General features: G+C 37.7%; 1 protein-coding gene across 10 annotated transcripts in view; it reads left to right on the top strand.

Moving 5' to 3' along the window:
* NSD1 (nuclear receptor binding SET domain protein 1) overlaps positions 1 to 16308 on the top strand; it is a 153510-nt gene that overhangs the window by 64458 nt on the left and 72744 nt on the right. For all 10 annotated transcript variants that reach the window (XM_061423058.1, XM_061423055.1, XM_061423061.1 and 7 more), the window contains 3 exons: positions 1408 to 1543; positions 9369 to 9541; positions 11815 to 14383. In XM_061423058.1, coding sequence (XP_061279042.1) covers positions 1408 to 1543; positions 9369 to 9541; positions 11815 to 14383 — 2878 coding nt within the window. The remainder of the gene's footprint in view (positions 1 to 1407; positions 1544 to 9368; positions 9542 to 11814; positions 14384 to 16308) is intronic.

Here is a 16308-nt window from a genome sequence, read left to right on the forward strand (position 1 = left end):
CCAGTATTCTTGCCTGGAGAATCCCAGGAACGGGGGAGCCTGGTGGGCTGCCGTCTATGGGGTCGCACAGAGTCGGACATGACTGAAGTGACTTAGCAGTTAGCAGGTTTGTCATAGCTTTTCTTCCAAGCCACAAGCATCTTTTAATTTCATGGCTGTAGTCACCATCCACGGTGATTTTGGAGCCCAAGAAATTAAAATCTGTCATTGTTTCCATTTTTTTCCCACTTATTGGCCATGAAGTGATGGGACCTGATACCATGATCTTCTTTGAATGTTGAGTTTTAAGCCACCTTTTTCACTCTTTCTTCTTCATCAAGAGCCTTTTTAAGTTCCTCTTTGCTTTCTGCCATTAAAATGATGTCATCTGCATATCTGATGTTGTTGATATTTTTCCTGGCAATCTTAATTCCAACTTGAGCTTCATCCAGCCCAGCATTTTACATTGTGTACTCTGCAAGTAAGTTAAATAAGCAGGGTGACATTATGCAGTCTTGATATACTCCTGTTGTTCCATGTCCGGTTCTAACTATTGTTCCTTGACCTGCATACATATTTCGCAGGAGGCAGGTAAGGTGGTCTGGTATTCACATCTCTTTAAGAATTTTCCAGTTTGGGCTTTCTCTAATTGCAGTGAGCCGGAGCAGCTCTTCCTTTGCTTTGCATAGGCTTCTCATTGCAGTGGCATCTCTTGCTGCAGAGCACAGGCTGTAGGCATGTGAGTTTCAGTAGTTGTGGTACTTGGGCTCAGTAGTTCTGTTACATGGGCTTAGTTGCTCCCTGGCTTGTGGGATTTTTCTGGACTGGGGATTGAACCCATATGCCCTGCAATGACTGGAGAATTCTTAACCACTTGCCCTTTATTGTTAGTTAATTAACAGAAATGTCTATGTGTGAGAAGAATGGAGAGTATCACTTGCCCAAGGGACCACGGTATCCTCCCCACCCTCCAGTTTTATTGAGATGTAGTTGGCATGTAACACTGTAATGGGATCAAAGTCTCTTGATATTGTTAACATTTTTCTTGGGCTCCCTGCTTCCACCCTGTGTTGTATTGTGATCCAAGGACTAAGGCAAAGATATCTTTTCCTTGGGATGATTCTGTTTCTCTGTTACTCAGTTTTTAGTTTTTTAGAATTTAAAATACTTATTTTCCTAGAATGCAGGTAGATTGCTTATGTCAAGCAAATATAAATTGAGAGCTACTACCAACTGGAATATGTTATAAACAGTTAAGACAAAATAATTTAGTTCTACTTATTTTGTAATTGTTGTTAAGGTGGAGTGTTTCATTTAGTATTCTTTAGGTCATTTTGTCTCAGAAGGCATGTGGGAAGGTGATGTTTTAAACACTTGTTTTAAAAAGTGTTGATTTTTATTGATGCTCCATGTTTTGTCTGTCTAAAGTGTCAACCCAAGAAAAAGGCTACGCCGCTGAAGTATGAAGTTGGAGATCTCATCTGGGCAAAATTCAAGAGACGCCCATGGTGGCCCTGCAGGATTTGTTCTGATCCGTTGATTAATACACACTCAAAAATGAAAGGTAAAACTTGCAGCTGATGATTATATAATATAGTGTGGAATTATAAACTTGCAGTTGCCTTTAGTAACAATTTATATTTACTTTTGATCAGTTCAGTAGTGTATAGTTATGTATTTTAACCTCTTTTGGATTTCTTTTAAAAAGGTTTGTTTTATTTTGCTCTATGATTTTAAAAATTCTCATTTAGTCTATCTGTAGATGCCAGAAAAATGTTAGGCTTTATTGTGTAAAGTTTATATTATTCAGAATCATTTTTCAGTATATTTATGTTTTTCTACTTCAGTCTTCAGATTTGTGTCATTTGTTAGTTTTAAAGCTGAAATAATTACAAAGAATGCTTATAAATTATCTTGAATTTTAAAATCTTGATTTAAAATATTTTCTTCAGTTACTGTTGTTTGTTACTTGATTATTCTGTTTGTATCTTAATGTCTTAACTTCTCCCTGTTTCCTATTAAGATATTCTGTGATTTTATTGTAGTTTTAATGTATGTATTTTAGTTTTTGACTAAGTTACTAACACATATGGGGCTTCCCTGGTTGCTCAGCTGGTAAAGAATCAGCCAGCAATGCAGGAGACTTGGGTTTGATCCCTGGGCTGGGAAGAGTCCTTGGAGAAGGGAACGGCTACCCACTCCAGTATTCTGGCTGGAGAATTCCGTGGACTGTATAGTCCATGGGGTCGCAAAGAGTCAGACACGACTGAGAGACTTTCACTTGCACTTTTTTCACTAACATATGCACAAGGTTTAAAAAAAAGATCTCTGATCTGTCCGATTCTTTACCTCTTTTCAGAGAGTAGCCAATTGTTATTAATGTTTCTTTCTAAACTTGCTTTATGTAAATACAACTATGTATTCTCATCTCCCTATCCTCCTTTTATTTAACATAAACGTAGCATATTGTAGGTACAGTTTTTTCACCTGTTTGACTTCTTGGAGATTATAACCATTCCCTGTTGATGGATGTTTAGGTTGTTTTTAATCTTGGGTTGAAAATATTATACATATACATACACACGTGTTTGTGTGCATACAAAACAGTGTTATAAACAATAACTGTATTTAATGTCTTTATCTGTAGGATGATTTACCACAAGTGGTATGCTGGATTTTATTTTATATTTTGAATACTAGTATTGAAGTACCCAAATACTTTTATAGCTCACTGTTTAAAGAAAATGATACCTAACTTTGTGACCTCCTTGGACATTTAAGTTCTTCTGTAGAAAATTCTTTTAGTCCCTCTGCCCTTCTATGCCTGTGACATTGCTGGTTTCTTACTCATTGTGGTGTCCTTTATGTGCAGTAGTTGGGTCGATGTCATTTGTTCAACAAGTAATCAGTATGTTCTAGAAGTACTGTGCTAGGTATTGGGATCTAGTCATCGGCAACGCATTTTGCTTGCCCTTATATATAATTAGAGTCCAGGTGAAAAGAGAAGGCACCACCAAATAGACGAAATAACTAATTACTTAACAGAGAGGTGTGTTCAAGGAAAAATACTGATGATGTGAAGTGATGTTGGTGATGATGTGAAGGTACCTAACCTGAACTTTTGGAGCGGGGTAGTCAGGGCCAGTGGTGTAGGGTCGTCGGGGCCAGTGTTGCTGTAAAGTTATGTTTGATCTGAGATGTGATAGGGCAAGTAGAAAAGAAGGTTCCAAGCACAGAAAGTAGTATATGTTCTGCTCCTGTGAGGGCTGCAGCCCATAGAGTTATGGAATGTGGTACGGCGTGAGGCTGGAGAAATAGATGTGATTCAGATCATGTAGCATTTTGTAGACTTCATTAATATTTTGTATTTTTTCCTAAGAACAGTACCATTAACATGCTGTGAGCAGAGGGAGATGTGATCTGATCTATATATTTTCAAGTTCACTTAGTGCAGTGTGGAAAATGATTTGGAGGGGGCACAGGAGATGATTAAATGGGTTTTCACAGTGATTATGTCAAGATTATAGTGGTAAAGAGGAAATGAAGACTACTTAGGGAGTAAAATGTGTATGATTTGTTAATGGATGGATAATGGGAAGTGAGGGAGAATGAAGGCTAAGGTTTCTGTATCTCAGGATGGTCCCCAAGTTTTTAGCTACACCAGCATGTAAAAATGTAGCCATTTCCTGAGAGCACTGGAACATCTACAACTTGGAGGTGACATCTTCTTGTTAATATTATTTGAAGCCGTGAGGAAAGCATGGATGTGTTGGCCTTGGGAGAAGATAATATGGTGAGAAAAAAAGGTGGCTCTGAGGAAGCCAGCATTTGAGGTCTGTGTGGAGGAGACTGAGTGTGCAAAAGAGATGGAAAAAAAATCAGAGATAAAAGGGAAACACCAGAAGCATATGGTATTGGTGACTAGATTTGTTTTATAAAGCAAGTGTGGTCAGTTTGGTTGAACGGTGCCTAGAGATGAGATAAAAAGTCCATTAGGTATAAGGAGCTGGAGATCACTGGTAATCTTTTTTGATGGTACAATTGTGGCTGAAGTGTGTGTGTGTATGTGTGTATTGGTAAGGGAAAGAATTCTTAGTATTCTATGTATTTATTATTGGTAGTCAATCTCTCCTAATTTCTGTTGTCTCTCCATATGAACTGATGCATCAGTAATTTGTTATTTTTCATCATCTTGAGGAAGTACCACCTGGAACTTTTTCTGTCCCTTCAGTAGACATGGGTTACCTTCTGTGCCTGGTGAAGAGCTATCATCTTGGAGATTGCCCTCAATACTCTTGTGTCAAATTTCATCTCTTCCTTGTTTTTGATTTGCTTACTATTATATAAAATACATAGTAAGCCCTTAAGTAGTTTCCTGTAAAGGAAGCACGGAGGTAAAGTTTTTTGAGACCTTTGGGATCTGGACATATTTCTGTTCTTTTCCTGTACTTGTTTGGTAGTTGAGCTGTATAAAATAACTAGGCTGGAAATAATTTTTGCTCACAATTCTTTGAAGGCATTGCTCCATTGTCTTTTAGCTTCCAGAGTTTTCTATTAAATCTGAGATTATTTTGATTTATGATCTTTTGCATGTGGTTTTTGTCCTTTACTCTGAAAGCTTGTAGTCTCTTCTGGTCTGATAGTTCATAGACTATACCTTGCTGTGAGTCTGTTTTCATTCTTTGTAATGGGTACTTAGTAAGCCCCTTTTGATCTACAAGGTTAGTTTTCTTTAGTTCTGGAACATTTTCTTGAATTTTTTCATTGATTGTTTCCTTCCTTTATTTTCCTGTAAGTCTTATTCACATGTTGACTTTTCTGCATTGAACTAATTTTTTTTTTTTTTTTTGGTTGAATTTTTTTTGTTTTGCTCTACTTCATGGAGTAGAGCACACATGAGTGTGTTGATGTAGTTGGTTCATGGATTTGCTCACTTTTTGTTTTTTTTAAAAGAAATTTCCTTTTTTAAAATTAATTAATTGATGTGCTGTGTCTTTGTTGCTGTGCATGGGCTTTCTTTAGTTTTGAGTGGGTGCTTCTCATTTCTGTGGCTTCTCTTGTTGCAGAGCATGGGTTCTAGGGCACACCGGCTTTAGAGACAGGTTTAGTTGCTCCATGGCATGTGGAATCTTCCCAGACCAGAGATTGAACTTGTGGCCCCTTCATTGGCAGGCAGATTCTTAACCATTGGACTACCAGGGAAGTCCATGCTCACTGTTGATTGATAGATTTTAGTATCTCTTATGTAAGTTAACATAATCCTCATCCAGGTGTTTCCCAGCTTCGGAAACTGTGTAACATACCTGCATGCTAATAATTTATTCACCTGTTCCCTCTTATTCTCCTGTCCTTAATGAGCCTATCCTTGAACATCTCTTTATTGTAGTGTTAGTGGAGATTAGGAGATGGAGTGAATTTAGAAGTGCTTACTCAATTCTTCATCTTGACCTGGAAATACTCTCACTTCATCTTGAATAGACTTTTAGCCAGTCTTGTTTTTATGTTTTTCTATATTTTATGCTTTTCTGTGCTTCCACTTCTGGAGTTCCCGTTGCAAAGCAATCTAGGGGTAAATGTAAATCAGATTACTTCTTAGCTTTTCTCAAGGCTGACCTCTCATTCATTTGGTTTAACTCTTGTCACCATCTGACTTTCAGCTTTGCCAAATTTTTATTGTTTCTTTTCCTGTATTTTATATTTTGTATCTTTTTAAAAAAATATTATTTGGAGGATAATTGCTTTACAATGTCGTGTTCGTTCCTGCTATACAGTAATGTGAATCAGCTATTAACTATACATACATCCCCTCCCTCTTGAGCCTCACCCCCGTTTGCTTTTATAAAAATTGCTCTTTGTTGTTCATTTGCTAAGTCATGTCTAACTCTTTCCGACCCCATGAACAGCAGCAGCATGCCAGGCTTCCCTGTCCTTCACTGTCTCCCAGAGCTCAAACTCATGTCCATTGAGTCTGTGATGCCATCCAACCATCTCATCCTCTGTCCCCCCTTCTCCTCCTGCCTTCAATCTTTCCCAGCATCAGGGTCTTTTCTAGTGAGTCAGCTCTTTGCATCAGGTGGCCAAGGTATTGGAGCTTGAGCATCAGTCCTTTCAGTGTATATTCAGGGTTGATTTCCTTTAGGATTGACTTGTTTGATCTCCCTGCAGTTCAAGGGACTCTCAAGAGTCTTTTCCAGTACCACAGTTTGAAAGCAGCAGTTCTTTGATTCTCATCTCTCTACATCCTTAGCACCAATTGTTACCTGAGTTTTTTTTTTTTTTTTAAGTAAACAGTGTACATATATAACAGAATTTTATCATTTCATCCATTTTATAAGTTTATAGTTTAGTGGCATTAAGTACATTAACATTTTTGTGAAATTATTTGCACTGTCCATCTCTAGCACTTCTTCATATTCTTAAACTAAAACTCTACTAATTTAACAAAACTTTCAGCCCCTGGTAAATACTATTCTACTTTTTCTTATGAATTTGACTATTCTAGGTACTCAGTGATTTTCATTTATATATATATGCCTCATTTTGTTCATCTTTACATCCTTCAGTGGATATGAGGGTTGTTTTCTCATTTTGGTTATTGTGAATAATGCTTCTATGAACATTGGTGTTCAGCTATCTTCCCTATCTGACTTTTTATTAATATCTAGTCCTTTTCATTTGTTTTCTTAAGCAAATCTTTCGAATTTTGTTTTCCCCCACTGCAGCCACCTTAGTTTATGTTCTGGTCATCCTGAGTATACACTAGTGGTGTGGCAACCCATTCCAGTACTCTTGCCTGGAAAATCCCATGGACGGAGGAGCCTAGGGGCTGCAGTCCACGGGGTCGCTGAGAGTTGGACACGACTGAGCATCTTCACTTTCACTTTCATGCATTGGAGAAGGAAATGGCAACCCACTCCAGTGATCTTGCCTGGAGAATCCCAGGGACGAGGGAGCCTGGTAGGCTGCCATCTATGGGGTCGCACAGAGTCGGACACGACTGAAGCGACTTAGCAGCAGCAGCAGTGGTAATTTCTGGTCTCCTGTGTCTCCTTTTTGTTTCCTCTTAAATGTAATATTCATTGGTCAAGGAGATTTATCTTTCTAAGGTACAGAACTGAACCTGTAGTTCTACCGTTTAAATGCAGTTCAGTAATAATGGGATAATGGTCAGACTCTTAACATGGCATCCAACCTCTTCAGGTAGTTTCCCTTTCCTTCAACTTTTTGATTTAGTGTTCTGAGCTACTTATTGTTCGTAGCTGTTTCATTTGTTCTGTTCATTTATGTCTTTGAGCGTTCTGGGCCCTCTTATAGGAATTCTTCCCTCAATTCTCTCCCTTTAAAAATTTTCTACTCAGGTGTCCCATTTGTCCTCCAATTAATGATTTTACTTAAAAAAAAAAAAGAATATTAACAACCTAAGTGTCCATCAGTAGATGAACAGATAAAGAAAATGTGGTATGTATACACAGTTTAATATTATTCACCCATTCCAAAGAAAGCACCCTTTCTATTTGTGACAGCATGAAAGTACCTGGCAGGCATTGTATTAAGTGAAGTACGTCAGAGAAATATAAATACCATATGAACTCCTTTATATGTGGAATCTAAAAAACCCAAAATCCAGAAAACGAAACCAAGTTCATAGATCGTGAGAATAGGTTGCTCGCTGTCAGAGGCCCAGGGTGGGGTGGGTCAGGAATGGCAAAATGGGTGAAAGGGGGGTCAAAGTAGTAGTTATAAAAGAAATAAATAAGTCACATGGATATCAACGTGGCAACTGTAGTTGATACTGCATTGTATATTTGAAATTTGCTAAGAGAGTAGATCTTGAAAGTTCTTATCACAAGAAAAAAAATTTTTATATTGATATAAACATCAAATCATTATGTTGCATACCTGAAACTAATTATACCTTAATGTTAAGAAATGCCATTGCCAATACATGCCATCAAATGATAAATTTGAGTGTATGCAATGCACTCAAAGATTAAAAAAAAACAGTGTTCATGTTACATCAATTAGCATGCTGTTTTACTCTCTTTATACTGTGTGTCTCGTACCTCTCAGGCAGTGAATTCTTTCCGTTGTCTGTAACAGTGAGTATTTTGCCTCTCTGTATGGTGTTCTCTGTGTAGCAAGTGCTTTCAGTTCTCTGTATGCTGGCACATCATAAATGTTTGTACTAATTGAGTTTACTTGTTTTTGGGAGAATGACTTTTCAAATTGACTTTAAGAACCTGTGTGTGTGTGTGTATGTGTACATTTAGTCTTCCTTTATAGGTGGTTTCTGTTGAAGTGTTTACTAGATAGAGACTAAGGAGTTCAGTGTGTGTTTTTTTTTTTAATAGAACTTGTTTATAAAATGTACAATAAAACAAAATTTAACCAGGTTGTAATTCAGTGTGAGTTAAAGTGAATTTTTATATAAAACAATTTCCTTTTTTTAAATAGAGACAAATCATTTTACCTGTGTAGCCCTGGCTGTATTTCTTTTGTGACCTTATTTTTTTTTACTGATATGAAAAATGATAAGAAAATAAATGTATAGAAGTACATATATTATGTAAATTAGATTGTAATCTTTTCTGGATGAGATTTGTATTGATTTTTGATAATTGCATGCATATAACTTAGGACAGTGAAGAAACTGTAGAATAACTGGATTTTTTTTCCCCAGCAGTTTTTAATTTATAATTTATTTATTAAGTTATTTATTTATTAATAATAGTTATTTAGTTTTTTATTTCCTTTTCTTTATTTTTCAGAAATTTCTGTAGTTTGAATTATCAAGTCCCACTTTCTCTGCAAATCCAGTGTTTCATTCTGAATTTGTTCTCTCTGAAGTTGTTGAATTTATTATTGTCTGTAAAATGGAGGTTATACCACTTGTTTTTTAGAGTTGATTGTGAAGAATACATGAAAAGCAGCTTGTCCAAAATAGCTGTGCCATAAGTGTTAGCACATCATATGTGGAAACATGTCTTCCTCCTTATATTTTAGCATAATATTTTATGTTTGTTTAGTGGTTAGTTCTTGGTAATTGTCATTTTTACAATACTGCAACTTATTATATGCCCTTTGTGATTTCTGGTAATGAGGGTATAAAACTTCTGGTTTGGAATAGATAGCATATCACCAGAGCAAAACATTATATTGTTTCATTAACATCTTAACCATTTTCTTGTCACATAAATTGAAATTTTACTTTCTATCTGACCTACCTTAAAGTTTCTTTTTCTATAGGTTTTTAGCTTGTTTTTTATGTTACTTTTAAGTGACAAGAGGCTTCTTTGCAACTGCTATGTTGCTGTTCCCTTGATGATGAGTAGTCTTTTTTTTTTTTTTCTTTTTTAAGTAATGACATTGTGGTTTTTGTTTTTATCTAGTTTCTAACCGCAGGCCCTATCGACAGTACTACGTGGAGGCTTTTGGAGATCCTTCTGAGAGAGCCTGGGTGGCTGGAAAAGCAATCGTTATGTTCGAAGGCAGACATCAATTTGAAGAGCTACCTGTCCTTAGGAGAAGAGGGAAGCAGAAAGAGAAGGGATATAGGCATAAGGTATTTTCTTTTTTTTTTTTTTTTAAAGCATCTCAGATTATGTTCTTAGGGTTAGAGAGGGAGGAATCCCCAGCCTTTCTGGGACCACTCTTAGGGAGCATAATTTTTCCACAAACCAAGGTGGAGGGTATGGTTTGGGGATGACTCTTGTAAGGAGCATGCAGTTCACAGTAGGGTTCTCACTCCTACGAGAATCTAATGCCACTGCTGATCGATGGGAGGCAGAGCTCAGGTGGTTTATGTTAGCCATGGGGGCTGACTCACCTGTCGCTCACTTTCTGCTGTGTGGCCCAGGTCCTAACAGGTCATGGACCAGTATCAGTCTGGGGGTTGGGGACCCCTGGTTTATGGGATCAGCCAAAGGAAGAAATATAATTTTTGAAATACAAGTTGGTGAGAAAATTGTCAGAAAGCATTTTTTTTTTTTTTTGCAGGGATAAGATAGGGCTAACCTTCCAAATATTTCTACTCAATTTTTTTGAGAAGTGATTTCAGCTTACTTTTGCCATGTCACTTACATGTGATAGTACAAAATGGCACGACCAGTCATGTTTGGGTCTATCTAATTTAAGCAGAAAATGATCATCAAAATGAAATGTTCTTCTCCCTCTCTAGATTAATTATTTTTCTTAAAAATGACAAATATAAGGCTTTGAACATTCTTGTTTTGTTTGTATTTTGGTTTTCGTGTGTGATTATCAATGCTTAAGATTATAGTTTCAAACCTTGTTGTTTTAATAAAGAACATGATGTTTTTGTTTCATTTGCTTGATGTTGTGTTTTAGTCCATTCTAAAAGGGGAAATAGTTTCTTTTAAATTTGTATTTCCTACTTTTAGACTATTATATAAAAATCATAATTTGGATAATTTTGAGTCAGTATGCAGTCCCTGCTATTTCCAACTGGAGTTTCTTCGTCTCTAAAACTAAGGTAGTAATATATACCTTGTTGAACTCTCGTGAGGATTAGCAATAAATAATTTGTATGTCACAGTATTCATGCTTTGAAACAACTAATGTGTGCTACTATTAGGATACAGGAGGCTAACTGCATCCTTTCTAATACTTTGGGTAGTTGGTGGTGGGGAGATATCAAAGTTTTTGTGTCAAGCCTTTTAAGTATGTGTATTAAACAAGCCCCCTTTCAAAAGAGTTTGCTTGGGCTTTCAGGTTCTGGAAAATTGATGTACTATGACCATAGCTAGACAATTAATGGCTATGTGTTTGTGTCTAAAGTAAATCAGATGATCTGTATATTGCTTTATAAGAAGAGGCTACCTGTGTAGTGGCCTGAATTGTTACATGGTCAGCAGAACATCTCTTTCACAAGTATTAAAGTATTTGTGGACACTAAATGATAGTTAGAACCTTGACTAACATCTATTGTATGAGGCCAGGGAGGGAAATAAGAGTCTCGAAAATTAGATATATTTCACAGAGCTTCGATATCCTTATGCTATGCTGCTGCTGCTGCTAAGTCGCTTCAGTCGTGTCCGACTCTATGCGACCCCATAGACGGCAGCCCACCAGGCTCCCCCATCCCTGGGATTCTCCAGGCAAGAATACTGGAGTGGGTGCCATTTCCTTCTCCACCTTATGCTATGAGGATTCTAGAGCATGTGTAACTTGTTAAGCTATCCAGGGTGTATTGGTGTCTCTGCACTACATGATTAAGCCCAGGACACTGTTTGATTATAATCCAGATTGTATATAAAACGTATAGAAAATTCTTGATTAGTCAAGGGCCTGGTGATAATCTGAGTTTCAAATTTCAGGTCTTCTAGGGCAGATCTGACTTAACTCATTTCCAGTTCTAGTTTTTCCACATTCATCTTCTTTAGCCTTTTGTTTTCTCTTTTATGCAACTCAGCAAGTGCTTGGCCTTCATAATTCAGGAAGGAAATCTTTATGATTGGCAGAGTAAGTAGGAGTCATCTGGTTATTCCTTGACTTAGTAATATAATGTTGATTAGTAATGTAATGTAGTAGTCTAATTTATGGTCCACTTTTTGTGCTTTTACTGGTAAGGAGAGTGGAGGGTTTCCAGGATCTCCAGTGATAGATCTTAGTGATAGAAGAAGTGTTGCGGAATCCCCATTAGCTAAGGTCTGACTGGGCTGTGGGAGGTAACAGCCTGACAGTCCCATAAAAGAGCCTCAAAGAAATATAATAAGGCTTGAAAAGCTTCTGATTTGAGAGGTGTTCAGTGATCATTTCCCTATTTCCTCTTCTATTTCTTAGATGAGTAATCATCTTTTTTTCTTTACATTTAAGGTTCCTCAGAAGATTTTGAGTAAATGGGAAGCCAGTGTTGGTCTTGCTGAGCAGTATGATATTCCCAAAGGGTCGAAGAACCGAAAGTGTGTCACCAGTTCAATCAAGTTGGACAGTGAGGAGGATATGCCATTTGAGGACTGTACAAATGATCCTGAATCAGAACATGACCTGTTGCTTAATGGCTGCTTGAAATCTCTGGCTTTTGACTCTGAACATTCTGCAGATGAGAAGGAAAAACCTTGTGCTAAGTCTCGAGCCAGAAAGAGCTCTGATAATCCAAAAAGGACTAGTGTGAAAAAGGGCCATATGCAATTTGAAACACATAAGGAAGAACGGAGGGGAAAGATTCCAGAAAACCTTGGCTTAAACTTTATTTCTGGGGATGTGTCTGATAAGCAGGCCTCGAATGAACTTTCCCGGATAGCGAACAGCCTCACAGGGCCCAGCACTGCTCCAGGAAGTTTCCTGTTTTCTTCTTGTGCAAAAAACACTGCAAAGAAAGAATTTGAGACTTCAAATTGTGACTCTTTACTGGGCTTGTCTGAGGGTGCCTTGATCTCTAAACGTTCTGGAGAGAAGAAGAAATTCCAGCGAGGTCTGATGTGTAGTTCGAAAGTACAGCTCTGCTATATTGGAGCAGGTGATGAAGAAAAACGAAGTGATTCCATTAGTATTTGTACCACTTCTGATGATGGAAGCAGTGATTTGGATCCTGTAGATCATAGTTCAGAGTCTGATAACAGTGTCCTTGAAATTACAGATGCTTTTGATAGATCAGAGAACTTGTTACCTGTGCAGAAAAATGAAAAGGTAAAGTATTCTAGGTATCCTGCCACAAACACTAAGGTAAAAGCAAAGCAGAAGTCTCTGATTACTAACTCACACACGGACCACCTAATAAATTGTACCAAGACAACAGAGCCTGGAACTGAGATGTCTCAGATTAATCTCTCTGATCTTAAAGTGTCAACTCTTGTCCGAAAACCCCAACCAGATTTTAGAAACGATGGATTTTCTCCAAAATTCAACACATCATCAAGTATTTCCAGTGAGAACTCAATAATAAAAGGTGGGGCTAAAAATCAAGCTCTGTTACATTCAAAAAGCAAACAGCCCAAAATTCGAAGTATCAAGTGCAAACATAAAGAAAACCCAGTTGTAGCAGAACCTCCAGTTGCAAATGAGGACTGCAGTTTGAAATGCTGCTCTTCTGATAACAAAGGCTCTCCTTTGGCCAGCATTTCTAAAAGCGGGAAAGTGGATGGACTGAAACTACTGAGCAACATGCATGAGAAAACCAGGGATTCGAGTGACATAGAAACAGCAGTGGTGAAACACGTTCTGTCAGAGTTGAAGGAGCTCTCTTACAGATCCTTAAGTGAAGATGTCAGTGACTCCGGAACGTCAAAGCCATCGAAACCATTACTTTTTTCTTCTGCCTCTGGTCAGAATCACATACCTATTGAACCAGACTACAAATTCAGTACATTACTAATGATGTTGAAAGATATGCATGATAGTAAGACCAAGGAGCAACGAATAATGACAGCTCAGAACTTGGTCTCTTATCGGAGTCCTGGTCTTGGGGACTGTTCTACCAGCAGTCCTGTGTCAGCTCCTAAGGTCTTGGTTTCAGGAGGCTCCAATCACAGTTCAGAAAAAAGTGGAGATGGGACTCAGGATCCAGTCCACCCTGGCCCTGGTGGGGGTGACTCTGCACTGTCTGGGGAGCTGTCTACTTCCCTGCCTGGCTTGGGGTCTGATAAAAGAGACCTCCCTGCTTCTGGCAAAAATCGTTCAAACTGCGTTACTAGGCGCAACTGTGGTCGATCAAAGCCATCCAAATTTCGAGATGGTTTTTCAGCCCAGATGGGAAAGAACACAGTGAACCGTAAAGCCTTAAAAACAGAACGCAGAAGAAAACTGAATGAGCTTCCAGCTGTGACTCTTGAGGCTGCACTACAGGGAGACAGAGAGAGTAGGGGTTCAGAGAACAGCTCCTCCAGAGGTGAAGCAGAAGACCCTGGTAAAGAACCAACCCTTCAATTAATGGGCCATTTAACAAGTGAAGATGGTGCCCATTTTTCCAGTGTTAGTTTTGATAATAAAGTCAACCAGTCTGACCCTGAAAAAATTCCTGAAAAAGGCCCCTCTTTTGAAATCAGGAAAGTCCCAGAGCTGGACTCTGAAATGAACAGTGAGAATGATGAACTCAGTAGTATAAATGAAGCAGTGCCTAAAAAGCGATGGCAACGTTTAAACCAAAGGCGCACTAAACCTCGTAAACGCACTAACAGATTTAAGGAAAAAGAAAACTCTGAGGGTGCCTTTGGGGTCTTGCTTTCTGCTGACCCTGTAAAGAAGGAAGATGAGTTCCCAGAGCAGAGACCTCCTGCTTCGACAAACAAACTAGAGGATGCACTGACAGATCCAAATCATGCCAACCACTTAGATTCAGCTGGGCCGCGGTTGAATGTTTGTGATAAATCCAATGCTAGCAATGAGGAGATGGAAAAGGAGCCAGGAATTCCCAGTTTGACTCCTCAACCTGAGCTCCCTGAACCAGGTAAGGATTCCTAACTGTGAAAGAAAGGGACTAGATGAAGTGACGATAATGATACCCTACCAAGTGTGGTCTGTTTTCACGGAAGACCTAAGTGTAAATTGGGAGGGAAGGGTTAATTACTTGAAGCGAAAAAAGGGCTTTATGTAGAAGGGTCAGAATTTTGATGACCAGGTTTCCACATACTTTCAGAAGTTACGTTTTACCAAGAAGCTCTTTTTTCTTTTGCTTTTAATAAGTATCAAGATCTGTTCCCCATTTCATACCTTTTTAAATCTGTGAGCTTTTGGGGATGCTGTATTTGAGAGGTTCTGAGTGTAAGATTAAAATCTAGTTGTTAGTTTACAGAAAGCAAATAGATTTTATTGAATGTTAAGCTCTTACAGCTTAAGGAAGGCTCTCCTGTTATATAGACAAAGGGGATATGTTTTTGAAAAAATGTGACTGTTTCGTGGTACTTATTTGAAGAACTTAGATGTCTTGCATCCCTTCTGGAATGAAGTTTGAGAATAAATTTTTAAAAATCTGAAATGCCAGGGTATCCTACCTTAGCTGCAGAAGGAAAGCAGCATACATTTTTCAAAATATAAGTATTATGCATTGAACTGACTTTCCCTAAAAGATTTCTCCATGTAGATTCTGTTTTCTAACAGCTTTATTGAAATATAATTCACATATCGTAAAGTTCACCTTTTGAAAATTGGTACTTCAGTGGTTTTTAGTATACTCAGAGACTTGTGCATCCATAAACATGATTAATTTTGGAACATTTGCATCACCCTAGAAAGAAATCTTGCAGCCTTTATCAATCTCTCTTCATCTCAGCCCTGTCTGTAGATTTGCTTGTTCTATACATTTCATATAAATGGAATCATATAATATGTGGTACTTTGGGTTTTTTTGCTTTGTGTTTATATCAGCACTTTATATTTATTATGGTAAAAAACACATGAATTTACCTTCTGAACAAGTTGAAAGTATATACTACAATCTTAACTGTGTGCGCATTACTGTACAGCACCATTTATTAAGTATGCTGTACGTTTCCCCATTGTATGTATAGTCTTGTTCAGTCGCTAAATTGTGTCCAACTCTTGCAACCTCATGGACCCTGGCATGCCAGGCTCTTCTGACCTCTACCAGCTCCTGGCGTTTGCTCAGATTCATGTCCATTGAGTTCGTAATGCTACCTAATCATCTTATTCTTTTTGTCGCCCCCTTTTCCTTTTGCCTTCAATCTTTCCCAGGATCAGGGTCTGTTTCCAGTGAGTTGGCTTTGCTTCACGTGTCCAAAGTGTTGGAAATCCTTTGTCAGAGATAATTTGACATACGTTTAAGGGTTTATTTCTGTACTCTCTGTTCTGTTGATCTGTATGTTTGTCTTTATGGTAATAACAAGTTTGTTTTGACTACTGTAGTTGTGTAGTATGTTTTGAAAACAATGTATGATCAGTCTTTGTTAAGAGTATTTTGAGTATAGGATGGCTTTTTTTTATTTCTGCAAAAAATGACATTGGAATTTTGATAGAGTACTGAATCTGAAGATCACTTGTGTAGTATGATGTTTTGTTAATGTTAAATCTTTGAATCCATGAAACAGATTGTCTTTTCATTTATTTGTGTTTAGTACTCAACTCCTTCACATCCTTGCTTAAGTTTATTTGTGAGTGTTTTATTCTTTTTTATTGTATTGTGAGATTATTTTCTTAATTTTCTTTTTGAATTGTTTGTTGTTATATAGAAACACAAACTGGTTTTTAAAAATTAATTTATATAATTCATTTATTTATTTATTTATTTTATTTGATTTGATTTTTAAACTTTACAATATTGTATTAGTTTTGCCAAAGATCGAAATGAATCCGCCACAGGTATACATGTGTTCCCCATCCTGAACCTCCTCCCTCCTCCCTCCCCATACCATCCCT

This window comes from Bos javanicus, chromosome 7, assembly GCF_032452875.1.
Source record: "Bos javanicus breed banteng chromosome 7, ARS-OSU_banteng_1.0, whole genome shotgun sequence".
In the NCBI taxonomy this organism is placed as follows: Eukaryota; Metazoa; Chordata; class Mammalia; order Artiodactyla; family Bovidae; genus Bos; species Bos javanicus.